This window comes from Adiantum capillus-veneris, chromosome 10, assembly GCF_014529385.1.
Source record: "Adiantum capillus-veneris isolate H3 chromosome 10, ASM1452938v2, whole genome shotgun sequence".
Classification (NCBI taxonomy): Eukaryota; Viridiplantae; Streptophyta; class Polypodiopsida; order Polypodiales; family Pteridaceae; genus Adiantum; species Adiantum capillus-veneris.
The window spans coordinates 146786831-146814083 of NC_140940.1; the positions used below are offsets into that span (position 1 = coordinate 146786831).

At 46.4% G+C, this 27253-nt stretch overlaps 1 protein-coding gene across 2 annotated transcripts in view; it reads left to right on the forward strand.

The window, feature by feature from the left end:
* Positions 1-27253, forward strand: part of LOC147449813 (signal recognition particle-related / SRP-like protein) — a 75431-nt gene that overhangs the window by 29781 nt on the left and 18397 nt on the right. For both annotated transcript variants that reach the window (XM_086522175.1, XM_086522176.1), the window contains exons 8-11: positions 9430-9554; positions 9633-9854; positions 10478-10587; positions 11047-11176. In XM_086522175.1, the coding sequence (XP_086378301.1) occupies positions 9430-9554; positions 9633-9854; positions 10478-10587; positions 11047-11176 (587 nt within the window). The remainder of the gene's footprint in view (positions 1-9429; positions 9555-9632; positions 9855-10477; positions 10588-11046; positions 11177-27253) is intronic.

Sequence of the window (27253 nt, forward strand, 5' to 3'; positions counted from 1 at the left end):
GGCTCAGAGGACTGTACAACCAAACGCTCCCCAGACCGCAGTCTGCGTCGCTCGGAGGTTCAAGCATACAACGAAACGCTCCCCAGGCATCGGCCTACGTCGTTCCGAGGTTCAAACAATATCAAGACAGTATTTCTCACTCCTCCACTCGGGAGTAAAAAATCACCAATCAATGAAACCGGCATTGAAACCAAAGTCAAACATTTCAAATCGGCACCAAGACGGGTTCAAAACAGATATCATCCATTTCAAACAAATTCCAAACAAGATCAAACAGAACTTAAACTTAGAAAGCAATCTCGACATCAATCGAGCTCGAAAAGTCGACTGACTTTCCATCTTGAAACCTGCACCAAAAATTAGGGTTAGGTTCCTTCCATGAGGTCGTAGCCGAGCACAACATGGTCCATCAGCTCTTGGACAGACAGTGTTTCTTTGGCGGCGATGGTAGTCCCAAGAGATAGCAATCACACTGAACCTCCAAGGTCATCTGCTCGTGAAGAGACATCTACTGAGAGATGTCGAGAAATTTCAATTTATAATCTGCTAGGGTTTCCATGGCAAGCATTTCAGGATACCCCACTCTGCCAGAAGTTGCACTCCGAAGGAAGATGTCAGAAACCATATAACTTCGGGCAAATATTTTCTTGAAAGCTTGCCAAGTACTTGGAGTATGCTGCTTGGTAGCTGTAGACATCAACATCTGCATGAAACTGCTTCTGAGAAAAAATACAGTGACTTGAAACAAATCTGGATCCTTCTCTTGCAAGTGATCTTAATTGGCTTATGCCCTGTAAGACACTGCGGTGAAGACGGGAGCGCGCCCGATGCACGATGAAGTAAGGGTGGGAGTGGCTGATACCTCAAATATAATTCAATTCCAATAGCTCTGTCTGCTCTTTTGTAGGACCGGTATGCTTTCAGAAAAGCACACGCGTGATGCTCTGATACCACTGTCACAAATGCGGGCACCACGTGCCAATAGAAAAGAACAGACTGAACAACTTTAAGCACTTCAAATAACAACTGAACTGAAATGGAGAGAGAGACGACACGCGACACGGAGTGGCGGAATTCCACCCCAGAGAGTATTGGCCCCAAACCTTGGCGCCCCTTTCGGTATTTCTTTATATTGCATCAACACAGTACAAGCCGGTACTCCAAACTCTGCACCTTCGTACTGAAGCATGCCAGAGAATGAGCCCTAGCCTCATATTTAAAGGCCCTTGGCCTGAAAAGCAGTTTACATGAAAAGCTTTCAAACTCAAAAGCTTCTGGTACAAAAAGCAGTTTACATGAAAAACTTTCAAACTCAAAAGCTTCTGGTCCAAAAAGCAATGCCAAAAGCTGCCAGCGCAATTTACGGATATCCGTACAGCCTGTCACGTCATCATGTCAACGCAATTTTCGGAATTTGTTTGCTGCCTTAGGGTTACGGTTAGGGTTTTTGGCAGAAATTAGGGTTGCAGGTTTTAGGGTTAGGGTTTCCAGAATTAGGGTTTCAGCAGTTAGGGTTTTTGGCAGAAATTAGGGTTTGCAGGTTTTAGGGTTAGGGTTTCCAGAATTAGGGTTTCAGCAGTTAGGGTTTCTGGCAGAAATTAGGGTTTGCAGGTTTTAGGGTTAGGGTTTCTGCAATTAGGATTTTCAGAATTAGGGTTTCTGGCAGAAATTAGGGTTAGGGTTTTCTGCACTCGGGCAACCACGTCCTCACTCTGTGACACTTCTTCTACTGCTTCTTAGGGTTTAGGCCCCTCGGCCGGCATCTGTAAGTTGGCTCCATTCTTTAGGCTTTGACACGTCAGCAGTTTGTTACATCTCCCCTTCTTGAAAGAGAGTAATCGTCCGCGATTACAGCATATCTGCAAAACAACTCAAGTTAGCTCAAAAATTTCCGAGGGACATTCCGAGGGACAATCAATTTGCTCTTTCTATTAAGGAGTTAGCTTCTCCTTTCCGCTGTTTTGATCAAGGAGTTAGCTTCTCCTTTCCGCTCTTTTGATCAAGGAGTTAGCTTCTCCTTCGGCTGCTTTGATCAAGGAGTTAGCTTCTCCTTTCGTCCAGATTGGAACTCTTGATATTCCGGCGTAGTAAAATTAGCCATCACACCCAGACCGTACTGATCTTCCACGGGTGTCTTGATGCACTAAAATTACATACCCAGGCAATCTCATCCAATTAGGAATATTCAGTAATTGACACATCACAATGCAACACAAATGCTCACATATGCATGTTACAAGACACAACAAACAGCGCTGCTGAGCACTCCTCCGAGACAAACGGTCTGCGGTATGAAGCTACTCAACGACTACCTCGTCACTCCCCCCGTAAATAACCTAAGAAGGTCCGGGCCATGGGCTCAGAGGACTGTACAACCAAACGCTCCCCAGACCGCAGTCTGCGTCGCTCGGAGGTTCAAGCATACAACGAAACGCTCCCCAGGCATCGGCCTACGTCGTTCCGAGGTTCAAACAATATCAAGACAGTATTTCTCACTCCTCCACTCGGGAGTAAAAAATCACCAATCAATGAAACCGGCATTGAAACCAAAGTCAAACATTTCAAATCGGCACCAAGACAGGTTCAAAACAGATATCATCCATTTCAAACAAATTCCAAACAAGATCAAACAGAACTTAAACTTAGAAAGCAATCTCGACATCAATCGAGCTCGAAAAGTCGACTGACTTTCCATCTTGAAACCTGCACCAAAAATTAGGATTAGGTTCCTTCCATGAGGTCGTAGCCGAGCACAACATGGTCCATCAGCTCTTGGACAGACAGTGTTTCTTTGGCGGCGATGGTAGTCCCAAGAGATAGCAATCACACTGAACCTCCAAGGTCATCTGCTCGTGAAGAGACATCTATTGAGAGATGTCGAGAAATTTCAATTTTTAATTTGCTAGGGTTTCCATGGCAAGCATTTCAGGATACCCCACTCTGCCAGAAGTTGCACTCCGAAGGAAGATGTCAGAAACCATATAACTTCGGGCAAATATTTTCTTGAAAGCTTGCCAAGTACTTGGAGTATGCTGCTTGGTAGCTGTAGACATCAACATCTGCATGACACTGCTTCTGAGAAAAAATACAGTGACTTGAAACAAATCTGGATCCTTCTCTTGCAAGTGATCTTAATTGGCTTATGCCCTGTAAGACACTGCGGTGAAGACGGGAGCGCGCCCGATGCACGATGAAGTAAGGGTGGGAGTGGCTGATACCTCAAATATAATTCAATTCCAATAGCTCTGTCTGCTCTTTTGTAGGACCGGTATGCTTTCAGAAAAGCACACGCGTGATGCTCTGATACCACTGTCACAAATGCGGGCACCACGTGCCAATAGAAAAGAACAGACTGAACAACTTTAAGCACTTCAAATAACAACTGAACTGAAATGGAGAGAGAGACGACACGCGACACGGAGTGGCGGAATTCCACCCCAGAGAGTATTGGCCCCAAACCTTGGCGCCCCTTTCGGTATTTCTTTATATTGCATCAACACAGTACAAGCCGGTACTCCAAACTCTGCACCTTCGTACTGAAGCATGCCAGAGAATGAGCCCTAGCCTCATATTTAAAGGCCCTTGGCCTGAAAAGCAGTTTACATGAAAAGCTTTCAAACTCAAAAGCTTCTGGTACAAAAAGCAGTTTACATGAAAAACTTTCAAACTCAAAAGCTTCTGGTCCAAAAAGCAATGCCAAAAGCTGCCAGCGCAATTTACGGATATCCGTACAGCCTGCCACGTCATCATGTCAACGCAATTTTCGGAATTTGTTTGCTGCCTTAGGGTTACGGTTAGGGTTTTTGGCAGAAATTAGGGTTGCAGGTTTTAGGGTTAGGGTTTCCAGAATTAGGGTTTCAGCAGTTAGGGTTTTTGGCAGAAATTAGGGTTTGCAGGTTTTAGGGTTAGGGTTTCCAGAATTAGGGTTTCAGCAGTTAGGGTTTCTGGCAGAAATTAGGGTTTGCAGGTTTTAGGGTTAGGGTTTCTGCAATTAGGATTTTCAGAATTAGGGTTTCTGGCAGAAATTAGGGTTAGGGTTTTCTGCACTCGGGCAACCACGTCCTCACTCTGTGACACTTCTTCTACTGCTTCTTAGGGTTTAGGCCCCTCGGCCGGCATCTGTAAGTTGGCTCCATTCTTTAGGCTTTGACACGTCAGCAGTTTGTTACATCTCCCCTTCTTGAAAGAGAGTAATCGTCCGCGATTACAGCATATCTGCAAAACAACTCAAGTTAGCTCAAAAATTTCCGAGGGACATTCCGAGGGACAATCAATTTGCTCTTTTTATTAAGGAGTTAGCTTCTCCTTTCGGCTGTTTTGATCAAGGAGTTAGCTTCTCCTTTCGGCTGTTTTGATCAAGGAGTTAGCTTCTCCTTCGGCTGCTTTGATCAAGGAGTTAGCTTCTCCTTTCGTCCAGATTGGAACTCTTGATATTCCGGCGTAGTAAAATTAGCCATCACACCCAGACCGTACTGATCTTCCACGGGTGTCTTGATGCACTAAAATTACATACCCAGGCAATCTCATCCAATTAGGAATATTCAGTAATTGACACATCACAATGCAACACAAATGCTCACATATGCATGTTACAAGACACAACAAACAGCGCCGCTGAGCACTCCTCCGAGACAAACGGTCTGCGGTATGAAGCTACTCAACGACTACCTCGTCACTCCCCCCGTAAATAACCTAAGAAGGTCCGGGCCATGGGCTCAGAGGACTGTACAACCAAACGCTCCCCAGACCGCAGTCTGCGTCGCTCGGAGGTTCAAGCATACAACGAAACGCTCCCCAGGCATCGGCCTACGTCGTTCCGAGGTTCAAACAATATCAAGACAGTATTTCTCACTCCTCCACTCGGGAGTAAAAAATCACCAATCAATGAAACCGGCATTGAAACCAAAGTCAAACATTTCAAATCGGCACCAAGACAGGTTCAAAACAGATATCATCCATTTCAAACAAATTCCAAACAAGATCAAACAGAACTTAAACTTAGAAAGCAATCTCGACATCAATCGAGCTCGAAAAGTCGACTGACTTTCCATCTTGAAACCTGCACCAAAAATTAGGGTTAGGTTCCTTCCATGAGGTCGTAGCCGAGCACAACATGGTCCATCAGCTCTTGGACAGACAGTGTTTCTTTGGCGGCGATGGTAGTCCCAAGAGATAGCAATCACACTGAACCTCCAAGGTCATCTGCTCGTGAAGAGACATCTACTGAGAGATGTCGAGAAATTTCAATTTATAATCTGCTAGGGTTTCCATGGCAAGCATTTCAGGATACCCCACTCTGCCAGAAGTTGCACTCCGAAGGAAGATGTCAGAAACCATATAACTTCGGGCAAATATTTTCTTGAAAGCTTGCCAAGTACTTGGAGTATGCTGCTTGGTAGCTGTAGACATCAACATCTGCATGACACTGCTTCTGAGAAAAAATACAGTGACTTGAAACAAATCTGGATCCTTCTCTTGCAAGTGATCTTAATTGGCTTATGCCCTGTAAGACACTGCGGTGAAGACGGGAGCGCGCCCGATGCACGATGAAGTAAGGGTGGGAGTGGCTGATACCTCAAATATAATTCAATTCCAATAGCTCTGTCTGCTCTTTTGTAGGACCGGTATGCTTTCAGAAAAGCACACGCGTGATGCTCTGATACCACTGTCACAAATGCGGGCACCACGTGCCAATAGAAAAGAACAGACTGAACAACTTTAAGCACTTCAAATAACAACTGAACTGAAATGGAGAGAGAGACGACACGCGACACGGAGTGGCGGAATTCCACCCCAGAGAGTATTGGCCCCAAACCTTGGCGCCCCTTTCGGTATTTCTTTATATTGCATCAACACAGTACAAGCCGGTACTCCAAACTCTGCACCTTCGTACTGAAGCAAGCCAGAGAATGAGCCCTAGCCTCATATTTAAAGGCCCTTGGCCTGAAAAGCAGTTTACATGGAAAGCTTTCAAACTCAAAAGCTTCTGGTACAAAAAGCAGTTTACATGAAAAACTTTCAAACTCAAAAGCTTCTGGTCCAAAAAGCAATGCCAAAAGCTGCCAGCGCAATTTACGGATATCCGTACAGCCTGCCACGTCATCATGTCAACGCAATTTTCGGAATTTGTTTGCTGCCTTAGGGTTACGGTTAGGGTTTTTGGCAGAAATTAGGGTTGCAGGTTTTAGGGTTAGGGTTTCCAGAATTAGGGTTTCAGCAGTTAGGGTTTTTGGCAGAAATTAGGGTTTGCAGGTTTTAGGGTTAGGGTTTCCAGAATTAGGGTTTCAGCAGTTAGGGTTTCTGGCAGAAATTAGGGTTTGCAGGTTTTAGGGTTAGGGTTTCTGCAATTAGGATTTTCAGAATTAGGGTTTCTGGCAGAAATTAGGGTTAGGGTTTTCTGCACTCGGGCAACCACGTCCTCACTCTGTGACACTTCTTCTACTGCTTCTTAGGGTTTAGGCCCCTCGGCCGGCATCTGTAAGTTGGCTCCATTCTTTAGGCTTTGACACGTCAGCAGTTTGTTACAGCCCAGACATCAGGAGGTAGGTCACATACCCGTTATACATTTACACCAGAGATTGACTCAGTTTATACAGAGGAGATCTATAGCCGTCTATGCACAACTGGTCGTGGCCTCTCAGTGGTGTAGTGCACCACTTTACTGACTTAGACACTGCATGGTGCAGCATCAGAGGCATACCCACACACTGAGCTGGGTCAGAGGCGATATTCTGGGAGCATGCCCCATAATAGTTGGTATGGTGAGGAGTGCAAAGAGATGAGAGCCCATCTTCAGAGGGATCTTCTTTTAGGAGTCATCACTTACAGACAATCTCGGATTGCTTCCGGACGTCTTGTGCGACGGAAGAAACGAGCTTACTTGGCCTAGATGGAGCGAGACTTGTATCAGCTGTTCTTAGTAGAGACTCAGGAGAGGCATGGCGATTCTTTCATGAGCACTCCCCTCACCCAATGATTGGGGCCAATATGCCTCATCGTTATACACGGTTCCTGGACAGGGCCCCCTTCCAGATCCTACAGAGCCATGCTCACCTACCAGCACCTTCTTTACCACTGAGATGGTAAAGAGAGCCATTGATAGGATGAGGACTAGCAGGGCATATGATCATGATGGTCTAGTAGTAGACCACTTTACACATGCTAGAGATATGCTGGTAGAGGTTCTTGCAGTGTTGTTCAATCGTGCTATGTGTGAGGGGTTACCTGAGACTTGGAGGTTGTCTACTATTGTGCCTATCTTCAAAGCAGGTGATCCTACAGAGCCTGGGAATTACCGCACTATTATGGTTGGGCACACATTGGCACGGTTGTATGCATCCATTCTTGAGCAGCAATTGAGTAATTGGGCAGAGGGTGAGGGTGTACGAGCAAAGGGCTAGGCCGGTTTCAGGAGGGGTTTCTCCACTCTTGATCATATTCTAACACTCAGAGCCATCATTGAGGAGGGCAGGTCACATGGGAGACGGATTTATTGTAGCTTTGTGGATTTCCGCAAAGCATTTGACATGGTACCGAGAGCTCACGCAAATTGCAGGAGATGGGGGTGCCCATAGTGTTGATTTGGGGGATTATGGCTCTATACTGATCAGTGATGGGACATGTTTGCACTCCGGAGGGGATATCTGATTTAGTTCACTCCACCATTGGGGTGAAACAGGGTTGCCCATTGTCTCCTACTCTTTGGTATGTATGTTGATGAGGTGTCTGATTACATTGAGAGAGAGGGTGATAGAGGTGCCTAGCTGGCAGAGACGTGGATCCCATTGTTATATGCTAATGATATTGTGTTGATCTCTGACTCACCAGAGGGTATGCAGCGACAATTGGATGCATTACACAAATTTGCAGAGGATAGTGGATTGTTTGTAAACCTTGGTAAAACCAAGGCTATGGTGCTTAACACCACACCACAGTGAATCAAGAGATCAGTAGCGACTTTCACGTATGGTCAAGAGATTGTAGAGTATACAGATGCATACACTTACCTTGGGGTTGTCTTCACTGGGCCGAGGTTTTCTTTGGGGAGAGCAATTGAGACTAGACTGACTAGAGCTTTTGCGGCCTTGGGAGGCTTGGAGAGGATGTGTTCGCAGGTTCAGTTCCAGGAACCTCGGACAAAGTTATGGCTCTTTGATACCTTAGTAGCCTCAACTATGTTGTATGGGGTGCAGACATGGGGACCTTCTGTAGGCCAGGATGGTTGGAGACGTATGGAGAGGCCCTTCGTATCTATGATCTCTTGACTGATCAGAGTCAAGGCTTCTGTACCCCACGCTATCATTCGAGCAGAGCTAGCTGCCCCTCCTATCGAGATTGAGGCGCTTACCAGATCAGTCTCCTTTGTGCACAGCTTGTGGGATACTATTAGAGACAAATATGCTAGACTGGCCCTTGAGTCTTCCAGACAGTTAGCTCTTCAGGGGGACACTTCATGCTGGTATGCACAGATGACATCATGGTTTCAGACGCATGGTTTCACCGTGGACAGGCTGCCCCCTTTCCAGTACTCTCTTCAGGCACCCTCGATGTCTCTTACATGGGTGGAGATTACTAGACTCATTCGTCAGGACCTGATCCAGCTGGATACCAAGAGGACATGGATAGAGCCCCCACAGGAGTTGGGCACGAAGATGGCTTTCTATAGAGAGCATCTTCTCCACCTCACAAGAGATGGGTTTGTGATTCGACCTAGCTACATGGACACACATATGTCATGGTTTATGGTGTGCCATTGGTCAGATACGCACATCCTCACATCAGCGGGAGATTGAGACTGGTAGATTTAGAGGGATACCGGCAGAAATCAGGATATGCCGCTTATGCCAGTTAGAGCCAGAGACAGAGCTACTGGGGCCGTTTCCACTGCTTATTCAGAGAGGGTTTCGGTCCTTTCTCTAGGGTCATGAGTTATGAGGATCAGAGATGTCTTGGGCTATATCTACTTGAGTTACACAGATATAGAGACACTTTACTGGGGAGAGATAGAGAGAGACAGTCCCAGAGACAGATTACAGATTTCTTTTCACTAGATATGGGACAGCCAGAGGAGCAGTCATCATTGCAGAGCTCGGCCCACACTCATTCGACCACTACCGGCACTCTCATCGACCGAGCACTGGAGCTACGGAGATCTAGACGGCCACGATTGAGGAGAGGGGCTACACAGCATTGGCAGAGACTACAGCAGAGGATTCGAGCCATACTCTCTCAATATCCAGAGTGCAGACGAGGATGGATTCTAGTAGTAGTATCTAGTTCTTTTGTACCCAGACATGGTATTAGATTCACCATTTTGTAACAGATTGGTCTAATAGGTCATTTTGGCCTTTTGAAGACGTTAATATAACATTTCATTTCATTTCATTTCTCTCTCTGTGTATGGACTAAATTTCTTGAGAAATTTAACAGGTCAACAGCTGGAGAAAGAATTAGGAGCCTCAATTACCACCTTGTCTGCAGAGAAGAAGCTGAGTGTTTTTGATAAGATATTTAGTTCATATCAGGATGCAAGAAGACACATTCGTGAAGACTTGGTAGGTCATGCATGGTTATAGTACCCCTCTTGAAACTTTTAACATTAGTTTTAAAGGATGATAAAAGATTCTTTTCAGGCAGCTGCTGGAAGTGCAGATGGTGTAAAGGATAATTTAAACGGCCTTGACAAGGCTGTAAGCTGCATACTGCTTCAGCAAACCATGAATCGAAATCAGTTGCTGGTTGCCATGTCTAAGAATCGCTTCAGCAAACAACAACAGCACCTTCCAAAGGAAGAAAAAAATGATAAATTAACTAAGCCACAAGAACTTGTTCGCCTGTATGATCTACTTATTCAAGTACTTTCCAGATCCTTGAAGTATCAAGAATTTCTTTTTTCATGCACACATGCAGATACATATCACACACTGAGACACACATATGGAGATACACATACGTACATGTTCGTGCATACATACACACACATGTAAATATATGTGTGTCTTTGTATATATGTATTTGTGTGTGTAGTGTAGTGTTGGAAAACTGTACAAGGCTCTCTTCGTGGAGAAACCACTAATTGGCACACTGGTCCCACTTTCATAGTTCCTGTTTGCCAGAAAGCAAATTATCAAAAGCAATATCTAAAAGCATCTGATGCTATGCATGATTTGTTGGTCTCTTGTTTTGGAGATGAAGTTGGGCATGTTTTTTTAATTATCTAGTATCGACCCGTGTGTGTGCACGTGCGTGCGTGCCCCCGTGTGTCTGTGAGAGGGAGGATAAAGGGGGAGGCTTTTTACACTCACAGGATTTCTCAGGATTGGACATGCAGTGCCCCTGCATGTAGCAACTGAGAGGGTGCCAATATGCATATGTGGGAAAGGTGGTATGGGGTTAGTTGAAGAAAGAGGGGATAACCTTTGTCGGTGTTCATCAAGACAACTCACAAAGGCCTCTGTTTGTTTTAATTATCTCGCAGAATTCGACAGACCTATCGGATCTTGTGACTTCTGGACGAGAGCAGAATGTTGAGGAAACTATGTTTGCAATGGAACTCGCTGCCAGAAAGTTTGTTTTTCAAGCTGAAAGGTTGGCCTTTTGTATTCAGGAATGAAAAAAGTTATTCACGCAAGCTGTTTCAAATTTTAATATTAGCATCAAAAGCTGCACAATTGATTAAGGAAATAATGAGCAAGTCATTTCCGTGCTTTACACGATGCTTTTTGGAATGAGCTCATTTCTCTTCTTGCTTAGGCTGAAGTATGAGAATGCATAGAGCAATTTCAGACATACAGACATAAGCTATTCTTGCTTTAGCAGCAGTCAATGTGTTTCTATTCCATTGGTTACTGTTTGCATAAACCACTCTTTGCTTTCATGGGCATGGCTAGATACAAGATGCAATTGATGAGACCTAAGAAAATGCCCGAGTAATGACCTTTTAGTCCCCACTAGTATTGTTTGCTGTATGGTTAAGCTGAATGTTTTGCTATTCAATCACCTGTTGAATTGTGATTGTTCTTGATTGGTTTTCTTAAACACATTCAGGTGTTTCTATCTTGCACATGTTCACTTGGCTGCTGCAAAGTATGCCCAGTCATACCTACTGTATAGAAGAGCTTGTGAGTATGCAGAAATCGGCTTGAAGGACTATCAGCAGCAGAAAACTCAACAACAGGTACTTATTGACCTTGGCATTTTAGTTTTGAAATGTTGAAATTCTTCACTCAGGATTCAGCTCTTACATTCGGCTCAATGCCTGTATGATCTACCTTTCCCCCTCTTAAGCAATGGTATGGCCTTTGCCACCTGGGTGCAGAAGGGAGAGTGTGTAAAGCATGGCTCAAGAGGGAGGGGTAAAAGTAACTGATCTGGAACAATTGTAGAGAGAAGTAGTATACATGTATATGAAACCCTCATGTACATACACACAACACACATGCCTGTATATCCAACATCCACATGCATTTATTAAGCAGCTCCCAAGAGATTGGCAAAATGAACCGTAGCAAGGGATACATGTCTGTGCCACTGTGAAGATGAGGGAGAAGAAGCCATCAAGGAGACAGGGAGAAATAGAGTGCCTATAGAAACCAAGTCAACCAACCCACCAAGAACAGCACAATCCTCATAAAATCAACCTCTATTTAGGACCACATCTCAAAAGAATTCAGTCAACAAACCCATGACTAAAGCTCTGAAATAGCTCAAGAGAGTCTCAAGCACTTCCAAGAGGAAATAATATGCATGATGGGAGCTGTTGGTGACATTGTCTTCTGGATGACTACCATGAGTTGATGAGTTGCGTATGTATCGTGTGGGTTTTTTCCTGGATTTATCCAGGTATTCCTTCAAATCATGTTAGTGGACGTGCAGTTTCACATATGTAGTTTTCAACAGAGTTGCGACTACTTGGTATGTTTTTTTTTTGTCTTTAGTAGTGTCTATACTCGTAACTGGGCACTACAGACGTGGTGGGATTTTGTAGTATCTTATCGCTATGGAGTAGATGGTTATATTCTTACCCTTTGTTTCTATGACTTGCACTTTCCTGTAACGGAAAAGTAGTGTACTGTGCTCTGTACACATTGTGTTGCCTTTATCTACTAGAATTGCTTGATATGGAAATGAAGCAATGTCTGAGTTGCTTGCAATGGGTGTGTATGAAGCAATTAGTATAGAAACAAAGCTACTGGCTTCAAGGACTGATGTCAGTTTAGTGCTCACGAATTTTTTTTGTTTCTATCCAATCAAAATACCTGCTGCCCTGGGAGATGGTCAGTTTAAGCTTTTTCAACCGGTTTATAAGGACAACAAATCAGTCCCCGGTTTTCTTATTTAGAAAGAAGAAAAAATTCTTCTATTGATAAAAAGTTACTTGAAATTAGTACAAAACTTAGCTTGCAATGGGTGTGTATGAAGCGATTAGTATAGAAACAAAGCTGATGGCTTTAAGGACAGATGTCAGATTAATGCTCACAAAAAACCTTTTTTTCTATCCAATCAAAATACCTGCTGCCCTGGGAGATGGCCAGTTTAAGCTTTTTCAACTGGTTTATAAGGACAACAAATCAGTCTCTGGTTTTCTTATTTACAAAGAAGAAATAATTCTTTTATTGATAAAAAATTATCTTGACATTAGTACAAAACTTAGCTTCTTTATAACATGTAACCTCATAGGGGTAGTGATGTGTGTTTAGATGGGTGCTTACAGACCCATTCTTAGAGGCATAGGTTTCAAAATAAACATGCACAATGTGTTTTCCAAAAACATGAAGTATACAATAATCTCCTATAGTAATTCGAATCACCTCTGGAATAAAGCCGTCTTTTTAAAGGATCTCCCTTGGTATTGTATATGGGGAAGGTTTTACCTGAGCCGGTTTTTTTTTCCCCCGAGAAAAAGATGTTAAGTATGGAGCCTGATTTACCCTTGTAATTTTCTATGGTAAAAGCGCACATTTGTAAGGCCCCCATTATGAGGAGAAGCCATCGTGCGTGAAGGAAAATCACTTGCCGGAAACCAAAATTTTCATGGCAAAAAATCAGGGGCAACTTTAGGGGCCTCGGGGGCGGAACTTTTTTTTTCCCCTCGTCGGAATATTCCTTTTCGCCGGAATATTATGGCCGGACGGCGGCCGGAAAGTGGTCGGAAAACAACTGTCGGTTGGCCGGTGGCCGGTGGTCGGAAGTCAATGGCCGGTGGCCGGTGGCCGCATTCAAAAGCGGACTTGTCTTCTCAAGGGTGGCCACACATGGGCGGATTGGAGGGTCCGATTTGGACTCATCTACACAAGGGCGGCTACAGGGCAGCCCTTTTGGCCTATAAAAGGAGGCCATTTCTACACACATTTTATAGTGTGAAGTTGATGCAACAAGGTGAGTGTGAGGTGGTGAGAGTGAAGCAAGGCGGGAGCTCCATTAAGGGTATAATCCCTTTGTAAACTACTTCTTGTTTTGAAGTACTAAAGCCATTGAGTGGCCGCTTTTCCGTGGACGTAGCCCACATTGGATGAACCACGTATATCGTGTGTACTCTCTCTCTCTTTCTCTCTCTCTACTCTATAATCTCGTGTATGTAAATTTGTCAATCTCCATTAAGTAATCTACTCAATTATCTATTTAGCTACGTCTTATTTCCTAACAACTGGTATCAGAGCAAGGTTTGCTCGTAGATAAATTATCTCAAGGAAAGGTTTCCTTGAATTGAGTGGGAGTTATGGCGGAGGAAGAGAAGCTCAAGATTGAGAAGTTCAACGGTAAAAACTACCAACATTGGAAGATGCAGATTGAAGGCTATCTCTATCAGAAGGACCTCTATTTGCCACTAGGCGGTCTTGCGAAGAAGCCCGCAACAATGGCAGATGAAGCATAGATTGTCCTTGATCGAAAGGCACTGGGAACAATCCGGTTAAGCTTGGCGTCAACGGTGGCCTTCAATGTTTCGGAGATGAAGACCACAGAGGACTTGATGAAGTCACTTGACGACTTCTACGAGAAACCATCGGCATCCAATAAGGTATTTCTTATGAAGCGCTTGTTCAATCTAAAGATGGCAGAGAATGGTTCAGTTGCAGAACACCTAAATGACTTTAACACAAACATAAGTCAACTTCGATCGGTGAAAATCAATTTCGATGACGAAGTGCGAGCTCTCCTTATACTATCATCTCTACCGGATAGTTGGGACAACCTTGTGATGGCTGTAAGTAATTCTATTTCTGGTACAAATACTCTTAAGTTTGATGATGTTGTGGGTGTTCTCCTAAGCGAGGAAATACGAAGGAGAAGCACAGGAGAATCATCAAGTGCTGCACTGTCAGTGGAAACAAGAGGAAGGCCTAAGGAGAGGTTCAAAAACCAAAAGGGTCGTGATCGCTCAAGGCGGAGCAAGTCACTCACAAAGTCAGTTCTTGAATGTTGGAACTGCGGCAAGAAGGGCCACGTCAAGAAGGATTGCTGGTCCAAGAAGAAGGAGACAGAGTCTCAAGACAATAGCCAACATCGGAGGCCAATGTGGCAGGTAAAGTAGAGCAAGATGCTCTAATTCTCTCATTAGACAATGTGTCTAATTCTTGGATAGTAGATTCCAGGGCTTCATTCCATGCGACACCACACAAGCAACATTTCCAAGACTACACCAAAGGTAATTTTGAGTATGTATACTTTGGAGATGATGAAGCTTGTGAGATTGTCGGCAAAGGTACAGTTTCTGTCAAAACTGCTAACAGAAATGAATGGAAGCTTAAAGATGTTAGGTATGTTCCTTCTTTTCGCAAAAATTTAATCTCTACAGGACAATTGGACGATGAAGGTCACAACATTGCATTCGGAAACAAACGGTGGAAGATCTCAAAGGGATCTTTGGTGGTTGCCAAGGGAGAAAAGGTCGGTACACTTTACTTGTGTACTGTTAACACGTAACCTTCAGCTTGTGCAGCAACTACAGAAGTTGACAGTGCAGTGTGGCACCACCGGCTTGGGCATATGAGTGCCAAAGGAATGCAAATCCTTCAAACAAAGAAGCTTCTACCAGGTTTGAAAGAAGTGGACTTAGAATTCTGTGAAGATTGTGTTTATGGTAAACAAAAGAGGGTAAAATTTCAAAAATCAGGAAATGAAAGAAAAAAAAAAAAACTTGAGTTGGTTCATTCTCATGTTTGGGGTCCTGTAAGTATACCATCACTTGGTGGCTCATTGTACTATGTAACATTCATAGACGATGCGACTAGAAAAACATGGGTTTATGTCATGAAGAATAAATCCGATGTATTTTCCATATTTCAAAGGTGGAAAGCCTTTGTGGAGAATGAAACAGGTACCAAGGTTAAATGCCTCAGATCCGACAATGGAGGCGAATATTGCAGCCAAGCTTTTGAAAGCTTTTGTGCTAGCAATGGCATTCGGAGGCAAAGGACAACCCCAAGGACACCTCAACAAAATGGGATTTCGGAAAGGATGAACAAGACAATCATGGAGCGAGCACGAAGCATGCGGCTACATGCAGGCCTACCGCTTGAGCTTTGGGCAAAAGCTGTAAGACGTCTGTGTACTTAATCAATCGGTCACTCTCAACGGCATTGGATGGGGGAGTTCGAGAAGAGGCATGGACAGGTAAACCAGTGAATTATGCATTTCTCAAAGTGTTTGAGTGTGAGGCTTTCATGCACATAGATAGAAGCCTAAGATCAAAGTTAGATGCAAAGTCCAAAAAGTGTTTCTTCATTGGCTATGGAGAAGGTGACTTTGGGTATCGCCTATGGAATCCTGAAGATGGTAAAATCTTAAGGAGTAGGGATGCAATTTTTAACGAACAAAATATATACAAAGATTACTTGGAAAGAAAACAAACAAAAGAAACAGGTGATGAGTAGATGGAGCTTGAGGACGGTGAAGACTCAAGGACTGCAAACGGTGACAATGTGCAACAACGTCAACCAAATGAGGAGCCTCAACCTATTCCCCGAAGATCTACAAGAGCAAGTAGACCTCCAGAAAGGTTTGTTCCTTCCTTCAACCATCTCTTGATCTCAGATTCTGGAGAGCCAGAATCATACGAAGAAGCTATGCAAGATGAATCCAAAGAAGAATGGACGAAGAGCATGCAAGTGGAGATGGACTCACTACATCGCAACCAAACATGGGAGTTGGTATAGTTGCCTAAAGATAAGCGGGCACTTCAAAACAAATGGGTGTACAAGCTGAAGGAAGAAGAAGGTGGGAAGAAAAGGTACAAGTCTAGGCTTGTGGTAAAAGGTTTTTCTCAAAAGAAAGGTATTGACTTCAATGAGATATTTTCTCCTGTTGTAAAAATGAACTCAATTAGGCTTGTCTTAAGCTTTGTGGTTGCTCATGATCTAAATCTCGAGCAAATGGATGTAAATATGGCATTCCCTCACGGTGACTTAGAGGAGGAAATCTACATGCTTCAACCAAAGGGGTATGAAGTAAAAGGTAAGGAGAAAATGGTTTGCAGATTAAAAAAGAGCTTGTATGGTTTAAAGCAAGCATCAAGACAATGGTACTTGAAGTTTGATCGATGGATGTCGGATCATGGATTCATAAGATGCAACTCGGATCACTGCGTCTATACGAAGAATTTGGGAGATGGGAAATTCATCATCCTAATGTTGTATGTTGATGACATGTTGATTGCAAGTGCTAACATGCAGGACATCAAAGACCTAAAAGAGGAGCTATTTCAATGAAAGATTTAGGTACTGCAAAGAGGATACTTGGTATGAAAATATCAAGGGACAGGACGAAGAAGACAATAAAGCTATCTCAAGCAGATTACATCAAGAAGATACTAGAAAGGTTTGCAATGCCAAATGCAAAACCAGTTTCTACACCTTTGGCTGGTCATTTTAAACTAACGAAGGATATGTGTCCAAAGACACAATAGGAGATGGCCTATATGTCTAAAGTTCCATATGCTGCAGCGGTAGGTTCTCTAATGTATGCTATGGTCTGGACAATGCCAGACATTGCACATGCAGTGGGAGTTGTGAGTAGGTTCATGGACAACCCAGGTAAAGAGCATTGGCAAGCTGTGAAGTGGATACGTAGGTATCTAAAAGGGACAACAACAAATGCTGTGTGTTTTGGAGGAACTGATATTTTTCTAGAAGGGTATGTTGTTGCAGATATGGTAGGTGACAAAGATACTCGAAGGAGCACTACTGGCTATGTGTTCACGGTTGGAGGCACAACAGTAAGCTGGGCTTCAAAGCTACAGAAAGTGGTTTCACTTTCTACCACGGAAGCAGAGTATGTAGCAATGAGGGAGGCAAGCAAAGAAATTCTGTGGCTTCACAGATTCTTAGAAGAGCTTGGATTCAAACAAGACAATTGTGTCTTGTACAATGATAGCCAAAGCGCTATCCATTTTGCGAAGAACTCAACCTTTCATTCAAGGACAAAGCACATTGAGGTGAGATATCACTTCATACGCACTCTTTTGGAAGAGGGACAGCTAAAGCTAGGAAAGGTGCATACAAGTGAAAATCCTGCAGACATGTTTACAAAGGTGGTCAACAAGGAGAAGTTGAGCTTTTGCTCATCTTCAATCGGCATTCAAGAATAAGAAGCCAGAATGGAAAGCAGTCACAGGTTTGGTTTGGAGATCAGTCTCCAAGTGGGAGATTGTTAAGTATAGAGCCTGATTTACCCTTGTAATTTTCTATGGTAAAAGCGCACATTTGTAAGGCCCCCATTATGAGGAGAAGCCATCGTGCGTGAAGGAAAATCACTTGCCGGAAACCAAAATTTTCATGGCAAAAAATCAGGGGCAACTTTAGGGGCCTCGGGGGCTTCCGTCCTCGAGACTTTTTTTCCCCTCTCTCCGGAATATTCCTTTTCACCGGAATATTATGGCCAGCCGGCGGCCGGAAAGTGGTCGGAAAACAACCGTCGGTTGGCCGGTGGCCGATAGTCAATGGCCGGTGGCCGGTGGTCAGAAGTCAATGGCCGGTGGCCGAATTCAAAAGCGGACTTGTCTTCTCAAGGGCGGCCACACATGGGCGGATTGGAGGGTCCGATTTGGACTTATCTACACAAGGGCGGCTACACATGGCTGCCTCTCATGAGAGAGGGCAGCCCTTTTGGCCTATAAAAGGAGGCCATTTCTACACACATTTTATAGTGTGAAGTTGATGCAACAAGGTGAGTGTGAGGTGGTGAGAGTGAAGCAAGGCGGGAGCTCCATTAAGGGTATAATCCCTTTGTAAACTACTTGTTTTGAAGTACTAAAGCCATTGAGTGGCCGCTTTCCCGTGGACGTAGCTCACATTGGGTGAACCACGTATATCGTGTGTACTCTCTCTCTCTCTCTCTCTTTACTCTATAATCTCGTGTATGTAAATCTGTCTCTCTCCATTAAGTAATCTACTCAATTATCTATTTAGCTACGTCTTATTTCCTAACAAAAGATCCTTCTATTAGTTAATGAAACTACCCATAGGGCTACAACCACCTCTACAAGAGAGGGCTACAACAATCATGACGGGGAGACTCTCCCAATGGAAAAACAACATATGTACAATGAGGCTAAATCAAGAGATGGGAGGAGGGAAAAGCCACATAGGTGGTCAGTAGTGCCATCTGAGCACACCCTGGAACATGGTGAAGAAAGGCCGAGGGCGCCAGAGTTGAAGGAAAGCCTCTCTGCGCTCCCGCATGCGATCGGAGCTGCCCTGGAGTCTCTCGAACTGTCCTCTGAGAGTATGGATCAGCTCTAGCCAAAGATTCCGAATAGTCTCTGTTGGTGGTACAAGGCGAGCCTCGAAGATGCGGAAGCAGCGGGCCCGCCAGATGAACCAGAGCGTTAGGCCACAGATGAGCTCCCAACACTCCTCTTTCTCACTGCACCACTCCTGTAGCGTAAGCTCTGTAGCAGGCTGGAGTGTAGGTTGGCCCCCCTGCATCACTATCATCCCGCTGGTGGAGGATAGCTCAAACTGAAGTGCCGGGCCCGTGAGAGTGGACCAAGTAGCTGCCCCCCAAGTGTACTGCCGAGCAGTGGAAAGAGCTGGCATCAGCTGAAGAACACAAAGCCAAACCTGTTGTGCCAAAGGACAGTCCCAACGACAGTGATGTTGACTCTCCACAAGATGGTCACAAGCTGCACATGCTGCCGAGAGACCACTATGTACAAGCCAGCTCCCAACTGCTGTAGCTCGGTGTGCAACCAGCCACTGGAACAAAGTGACTCGCCTCGGCTGTCTGGAGTCCCACAACCTCTCCCAAAAAGCTGCCAAGAACTCAACTGTGAGACCCTCCTCCTGCCAATGACGTGTTGTAGCAGGACGAGCCTCTCTCTGCGCTGCCAATATGTGTCATCCCAGTCGAACAGTAAACTGAAAGAAAGGGACACCTGGATGGTCTGCTGAGGAGAAAGGGTCCCTCCAAAACCACTCTCTAGGATCCCACTGTACTCGTGCCAGTGGACAACTCTCCCAAGCCCACAGTCTCCAGTGGCCAGTCGCAAGAGCTGCTGGGTCAGGATTTATGATGCAAGTCCTCCCGCAGATGCTCACCACTCGGATCCTCTGAAAACAGCACTCTGCCACTTGTGGGGCCTCTGTTGCAACTCGGTGTAAGCGTCTCCCACCCTGTAGCTCGAAAAGCAGGGAGGGTACAGTCTCTGAGCAAGCCCGAATTGAGATGAGAACCTCCATTCGTGTGAAGGCCCCCATCCATCTGGGCGTTGCTGACTTGAGAGGTGTGAGCCACTCAGCTGGTACTACCTCAAAGATGTCCCGACACATGCTCTGCACCCCTCTCATGCCCTGTAGCTGGATGCCTTGAAGCTCCTTTGACAAGCCTGAAAACTGTAGCCAATCACCTAGAGTGTGTGCTGGACCCTTTGCCATGGAACCCCAGGAAACATGAGGCCTACTACCAACCAAGTGGCCTCTCTGAGTGCTAACCATGGGGTTCCAAACAAGGGGCTGTCTCAAGTGCTCCTCTGTGCAAGTAGGTTGATGCTGCTCCAAGCCTCTTCGCAGCTACTCCTAGGATCGGAGCAGACTCACAGCGAAGTAGTCCTCCAGTCTCCTGCTCAAGCCAACTCTGCGCATCTCTGTGAAAATCCATCTGGTCGAAGGTTGCCAGGGGCCTCCAGCCTGAGGCACTCTAGCACTTAAGCCGCTGAAGCAAGAACTCCTTCCAGGGCTCCTCTCCTGGAAGAAGTCCTCTGACGATGAACTTCTCTAGAAGGGCTTTGCTCTGCTGTGCTGGGTCTATGATCCCTAACCCTCCCTGAGAACAAGGAAGAATGATGACCTGCCCTGCCACTTTGGCCCGGGCTATCTGAGTGTCACACCTTGACCAAAGGAAGTTCTTGATCAGCCTCTCTACCTGGCTGATGCAAGAACTCGAAAAGATCCAACAAGAAGTGATGTACCACATAGTAGCCAACAACACCTGGTTGGCCACTACAACTCTGCCTGTCAGAGAAAGTCGTGCAGATCTCCAATGTAACAACTTCCTCCTGATGGACAGGAGGAGGGGAGCAATCTGCTGCTCGGGAGACAAGTCCAAGCCAACCTGACAGCCCAAGTATCGAACTGTAGTCCCTGGGGGAATCCATCTGAAACCCTCACCTGGCATCCAATCAGGCGTGGGAGCACTACCAACCGAGAAAGCCACTGTCTTTCTCCAGTTGATCAGTGCGCCTGATGCACAACAAAAGGTCTCAAGAGACTTCTCACACATGTGAAGGTTGGTCTCCTGGCCATCTAAGTACAAGGCTGAGTCATCTGCAAACTCAGCATCCAGTAGCTCATCTCTCCGAATAGGGAGCGCTAAGCCACGTAAGCCAACCTGTTGTGAAATCAAAAACCTGCTCATTGCCTCAGCATAGAATAGGAAGAGGGGGGCAAGAGGGCAACACTATCTGACCGAATCTGTAAGCATGAAACGATTACTTCTACCTCCTGATAAAGAACCTGACTGTGGGCCCGTCTATACAGAGCTGACACACCTCTGATCCAAGCATCTTAGAAGCTCATCCTGCGTAGAATGCCCTCCAAAAAATCCCACTCAACTCTATCGTAGGCCTTCTCAAAATCGAGCAGAAGTATCACCAGATCCTCACCACGGAGCCGCGCGAGGGCAGAGGCCTCCCAAAAAGTAAAGATGTTGTCAAGGATACTACGCTCCTTGACAAAACCTGTATGTGTATAATGCTCTCTAGAAGTGGCTGAATCCTCAAACTCAGAGCCTTGGCAAGAATTCTGTAGGATGAGTTGAGGATGGTGATGGGTCGCCACTGTCGAATCTCATCCAAGGAGCCACCCTTCTTGGGAATGAGGTAAATCAGGCCCTCACTCATGCTGTCAGGCATCTCTCTTGTGTGCAGGATGTACTGAAAAGCGCTGCAGAGATCTGAGCCAAGCAAGTCCCAAAACTCCAAGAAAAAGCTAGGAGTCAAACCATCCTCACCAGGTAAGCTACCAAGGGGGAGTGTGCTAAGAGCCGCGTGTAGCTCCTCTAGCTGAAGAGAAAGCTCAAGTCTCTGGCGCATCTCCTCAGTCACAAGACAAGGCATCTGTGCCCACACTTGCTCTCTTGGCGCTCAGTTAGTAGCAATTGCACGCATATCCTCTGGCTCTAACGCAACAGACCCGCCTCCTCAACTGACTGCCCTTGGCATGCGTATGCCGGGGTCCCACTACCTCAAAGAAAGCGCCTGTCACTCTGTCACCCACGTGGATCCACTGAGATGCCTGTCGATGGAAAGCAAACTCATGGCACCTCTTCTCTGTGTTGACGAGCTTCTGGCGAGCCTACTCCAACTGCTCCTCCAACCAAGGACTGTCTAGATGCTGCTCCTGCATCCTCTGCAGGGAAGCAACGCCCCGTCGGAGACGCCGCTCCTCCTCTCTCACTGCGGCCAGGCGAGCCGAAGACTCCTGAAGAAAGAGTTGACTAAGCTGAACAAGTCCTGAGGCCACTCAGTCAGCAGGAGAATCCTGCATGTCTAAGCTCTTTGTCCGAAGAGCCTCCACTCGCTCTTTGAGCGCAGAGTCCAGCAAGACCCTCTCAGGGATGCATAGCATCGTGCTTCCCCTCCTCTTGCCTATCAGTCACTGTGAGGATCACTGGTGCATGGTTCGAAAAGGAAGTCCCAGCCAAAATGCCAACAGTCCCACCCAAGTCATAGAAGTGATCACTAGTGTAGAAGCGATCTATCCGAAACAGATTCACTCCTCCTACTCTACGGTCCGAACGAGAGAAGGCCAGGTTGTCGGGTGGCCTCACAAAGCTAGAATGCTGCCACACATCTGAAACCCGCAGAGTCATACATAACCTCTCCCAAGCTGCCAACTCATCTCCATGCACAGTAGTATGGCTACCTCCAATCCTTTCAGCTGGGTCCTCCAACATGTTGAAGTCTCCCCCAATGCACCATGCAGAGACTCTACAATGTGAGCCCAAAACTCTGCACGTGCGCTCGCCACATTAGGCGCGTAGATGTTCAGGAAGCCCATGAGCCAACCCTGAACCTGCATAGTAATCCACTGAGCCCTGCCTGACACAATAATCTCTCTACCCACAATGGCGTGTTGCTGCAAAGAGTACGCAATGGTCATACATACCCCACCGTGGATGCCTCCAGGTCCAAAAGCAGCTGATCAAAACGTCTCATAGCGACCACGCAAAATCTGACCACATCGCCGAATGCGGCTCTCACAAAGATGATGCTCCTGTAGCATAAGAATGTCAATCTCACCACCCACAAGGCATCTCTGCAGCTCCTAACGCAGCCGACCCCTCTGACACTGAAACTGGGGCCCTCCTAATCCCTGCACATTCCATGAGACGATCCTCATGGAGTCGGTGAGAGAAAACAAATGCTGTCGCAACAGCCAACCTCGCTATCTTTGAGGCCGGTTTGGATGGGGAGTAATCCGCATCCGAACGACCTCTAGACAAGCGTGCAAGAAGTGACTGTCCCGCCCAAGTCCAAGCCGAGCGTGCAGCCCGAAGGGCTACATCCTCTGTCCAAGAATCCTCATGCACAAATACATAACAAGGAGGGCACTGAGTGTCAGCAAACAAATGCACCACAATGTGCCTCTAACCCGCTGCATCTGGAGGCGTCACACTGAACTTGGCAAGAGGCCAAAGTGTCTGCACCAGATCTGTAACCACTAAGTCCCTTGTGTGGTGTGAGAACTCAGTAGCCTAAATCTGGAGCCAGTCAAGAACTGTGTGCTGGGTCCACTGTGTGTGATCCCTACCACACAGCGGAAAGGAGAAACCCACCGCTGTGTCCAGGGCGTCAATTCCTCTAGCTGCAAGAAAGAGGATGTTGACTCGAAAGCTGGCCTCCTCCAAGTCAGGAGAAGAGTCACCCAGAAACCGAGTGAAGCTGTAGTGTGTTGGGGGGGGGGGGGGGGGGGGGGGGGGGGGGGGCGGCGGAGCGAGGGCGTCTGAGAGAGGAGGAGGCGGTGGTGGAGGAGGAGCCCAGTGTTGTTGAGCTGCAGAAGGTCGGCCACCAAGGGGAGCAGTGGGGTGAGCCCTCCCCTGTCGGCGGCGGCCAGGCACCTGCTGCCAATCGTCAGCTGTCTGATCACTGGTCTTTGTCGATGTACCAGCTTGTGCGTCCTGTGTATTTGGCTGCTTGGCATGCTCAGCCTTGGGAGGCTGCGCATGCGCTGTGGGTCGGGGTCTCTTGCGAGGACAGGCCTTTGCCAAATGGCCATCTGTCTGCAAATGAAACACTGGTTTGGGAGACCGAATACTCCACACTCTGTCTGATCCATCTCCCACTCACCCTAGGCAGCAGTACCACCTTGGGGAGGGAGTGCGTACATGAACAAGAACCCGCACAGTAGGTAAACCTGTGGCCTTGGCCACAACTGAAGCTGCAGTGCGTGGAGACTCCAAAACTGTCCCGAACTTGGAACCAATCCTGGGTAGGAGGGGGAGGTACTCTCGCCTCAAGCCTGGGAAACAGACTGAAATCGGCAAGTCTGCCTCCTCCTCGAGCACATCTGTAGTAGGGTCAAAACCGTGAGTCCAACGTCGGAAGTAAGCTCGAGCTGCTAGGATGCCGAGTGGGCTCATCGAAATCACCTTGGCCGTCATATCTGCAGACTCGAACTCTACCTGGTGGTACCCTCTCTCGAGATTTGGACATCGGTGATCTTGCCCACATCGGAGAGAAGACGGGCGTGTAGTAATTCCCGAACCTCGCCCCGACTGGGTCGAGTGCCAATGATCTTACAAATAACCAAAGTGGCTTGCAAGCGCTCCACTTCGGCCATCAAGCTCGCTTGCACTTCTGGCGAAAGAGCAAGTCGAAGGGTCGGCTCCGCGGTGTCGAGCGAGGGGGCTTTAGTGGAGTCCCTCTGAGGTGGAGCAGAAGCCGCCATTCTGTGTCTTGCTGCTGAGTCGAGGAAGACGAAAGTGACGCGAAGCTCCCAGAAGGCTGCAAGGGCGGACTCCTGCGAGCTAAGAAAAGGGGTGGGTGGCGGGGCGGGGGGGGGAGGGAGGGGGGGTGCAGGAGCGTGCACAGGGGATGGGGCGAAGGCAGCAGCAGCGAGCTCAAGCTCGAATTCCTGAGCGGGTTTTTTCAAACCGTGGCTGGCACAAATACACTATAAGGTGGGTTTTTATAAGCGTTGTATCAGATTCCCAGGTATCCAGTGAAAGTGGCTTTTCTAGAGCTCTTGACACAGTTTAGAGTGTTGAGTGTCATCAAGCAGATGGCTTCTTCTTTTGGCACTCCCTTTTAGCTGAGGGCATCTATCACAAGGTGGCGATGGCCCCACTCCATGGAGTTTCCAGAGTCTAGATTTTTAGTGGGAGGGGGTTATCCATTCTCCGAGGATGATGGTCACCGGTTGACCAAACCAGTGCCTTAAATGTCATATGATGGGACATCTTGTCAAAGATTGTCCTAAGGTTTGGGCATAGAAACAATTTTGTCAGAGTAGAGCTCAGTTCTCATATCCTCGCCACTCTCAGCATTGTTCAGTTTAGCACCAGATGGAGAGGGGGAGTCTACTAGGAGTGGTGGACAACAGCGGCAGAGACAGAGACAATAAAATAGAGACAGGCAGGCTCAGCATGTCCTTGTTTACAAGAGGGCTGCGAGAGTAGTTTATGAGTGCTGCTCATGTACTTCCGTTTGTCTCATAGGTTGATTTTGGCCTCTAGATGTTAATACCCCCCTCCTCTCTCTCTCTCTCTCTCTCTCTCTCTCTCTCTCTCTCTCTCTCTCTCTCTCACATGCGTGCACGCGATCGAACTAGGGAGTTCCAGACGCCCATGTACTACACAGCATTGATGGAGACTGCATCAGAGGATTTGTATCACTTTGGCCGGACATGCACAACGCCCGCCGGTCAGACTACTGACCATGGAGGAGATTGATGAGATCTGCCAAGCTTCGGCTTCAGCAACCGATGATGGATCTCTTGTGATTTATCTCTTTTGAGGATTGTACACCCTGCTCATCTCATCAGAGGATTTGTATCACTTTGGCCGGACATGCACAACGCCCGCCGGTCAGACTATTGACCATGGAGGAGATTGATGAGATCTGCCAGGCTTCGGCTTCAGCAACCGATGATGGATCTCTTGTGATTTATCTCTTTTGAGGATTGTACACCCTGCTCATCTTGTACCAACCTTTGTATCAGCTCTCACATTATGTTGTATTATCCCTCATTCACTATTTTCACCCCCCTACTCATATCCTACACAGTTCCATCCTACACAGTTCGAGCTAGCTGCTTAGTTCACATCTAGCAGTTTAGGATTCTATAGTACCCCTTTTTTCAGTACCTTTTTATGTTTGGTACTCAGACATCGTATCAGATTCACTGCGTTGTAACTTTTTGGTCTATAGGTCATTTTGGCCTTTTGAAGACGATAATATGACATCTCATTTCATTTCATTCTCTCTCTCTCTCTCTCTCTCTCTCTCTCTCTCTCTCTCTCTCTCTCTCTCTCTCTCTCTGTGTGTGTGGTTTCATAGGTCAATATGGCCTTAGAAGACGTTAATATAATATTTCATTTATAACATTCTCTCTCTGGCTTATGGGATACTACCAAAGAGAAATATTCCAGACTGCCCCTTGAGTCCTCTAGACATTTAGCTTTACAGGTGGACACATCATACTCGTATGCATAAATGTCCAGTGTAACACGGAACGGGCGGAACGCACCTCGGAACGTTTCGAAACGGCGTTACGGATGAGTCTCGTTCCCAAAACGGAGTCAAGAACGGAACACCGTTCCCAAATGGGGTGTATGTTGCTAAATTGGCTTTATCTGTCAGGAAAATAATTCCAAATGAATTATTGGATTTATAAGTGAGAGGGTTTTCTCGCTTGGAACACCAAGAAAAATAATTCTAAATGAATTATTGGAATTTTAAATGAGAGGGTTTTTCTCACTGGAGACATCCGAGTTCAGAGTATTCCTAGTGCGTCATTCAGAGTAATGACAGGAGCACTGAGAACGGGAATATCTATAAGGCCACCAGGAACGGGTACTTTTGATGCGTCACATCGGATGGGTGACAGGGTGCATTGGGAAGAAGTATCCGACCATCCGGGAATGGACATCTCTGATGCGTCATAGGATGGGTGACATAGAGCATCGCGAAGGAGATTGTACCGTAAGGTTCGGTAGGAAAGGACTAGGTGATGGGTATTCTTGATGCGTCACAAGGTGGGTGACGGGTGCATCGGAAAGGGAATATCCATAGTCAGGAGGAAATTCCGAACTGTGTTAGAATTGTGCACAAGGAAAAGCAAGCACTTGAATGAAGATGGATTCAAAGGAAACTTTGAGGAAAAACAGATGCTTTTTTGAGAAAGCGGGATTGCTTTTCGGGAAAGCAGATGCTTTCCCGCGAGGAAGTCTATGTCTGCATTGCAACTGTGCATGTGATTGCATCCAGGGATGCCTGGGAACTGCTGTGAAAACATTGTTTCTAACTTATAAGGTTTTATTGAGTTTTTGGGCAGATTCAGACTATTTTTAAAATATGCCGACCGTCCACTTAATAAGTGGGCAGCCATCTGATAAATAAGGCAACAGATCAGCCAGCATTTCTCTCTCTTTTTCTGGCAGAGCAGCGCACAAAGGAAAAAAAAAAAACGATCGCGATCTCTACGCGAGCTGCTATTCGTGCCGTGGTCAGGAGATATAAAAGCGTCACATGCCCTCACTCCCAGGGGGGAGGATCAGTTTCTGCAAGAAGGAGATGCTGTTGCAGAGTTCACCTGCA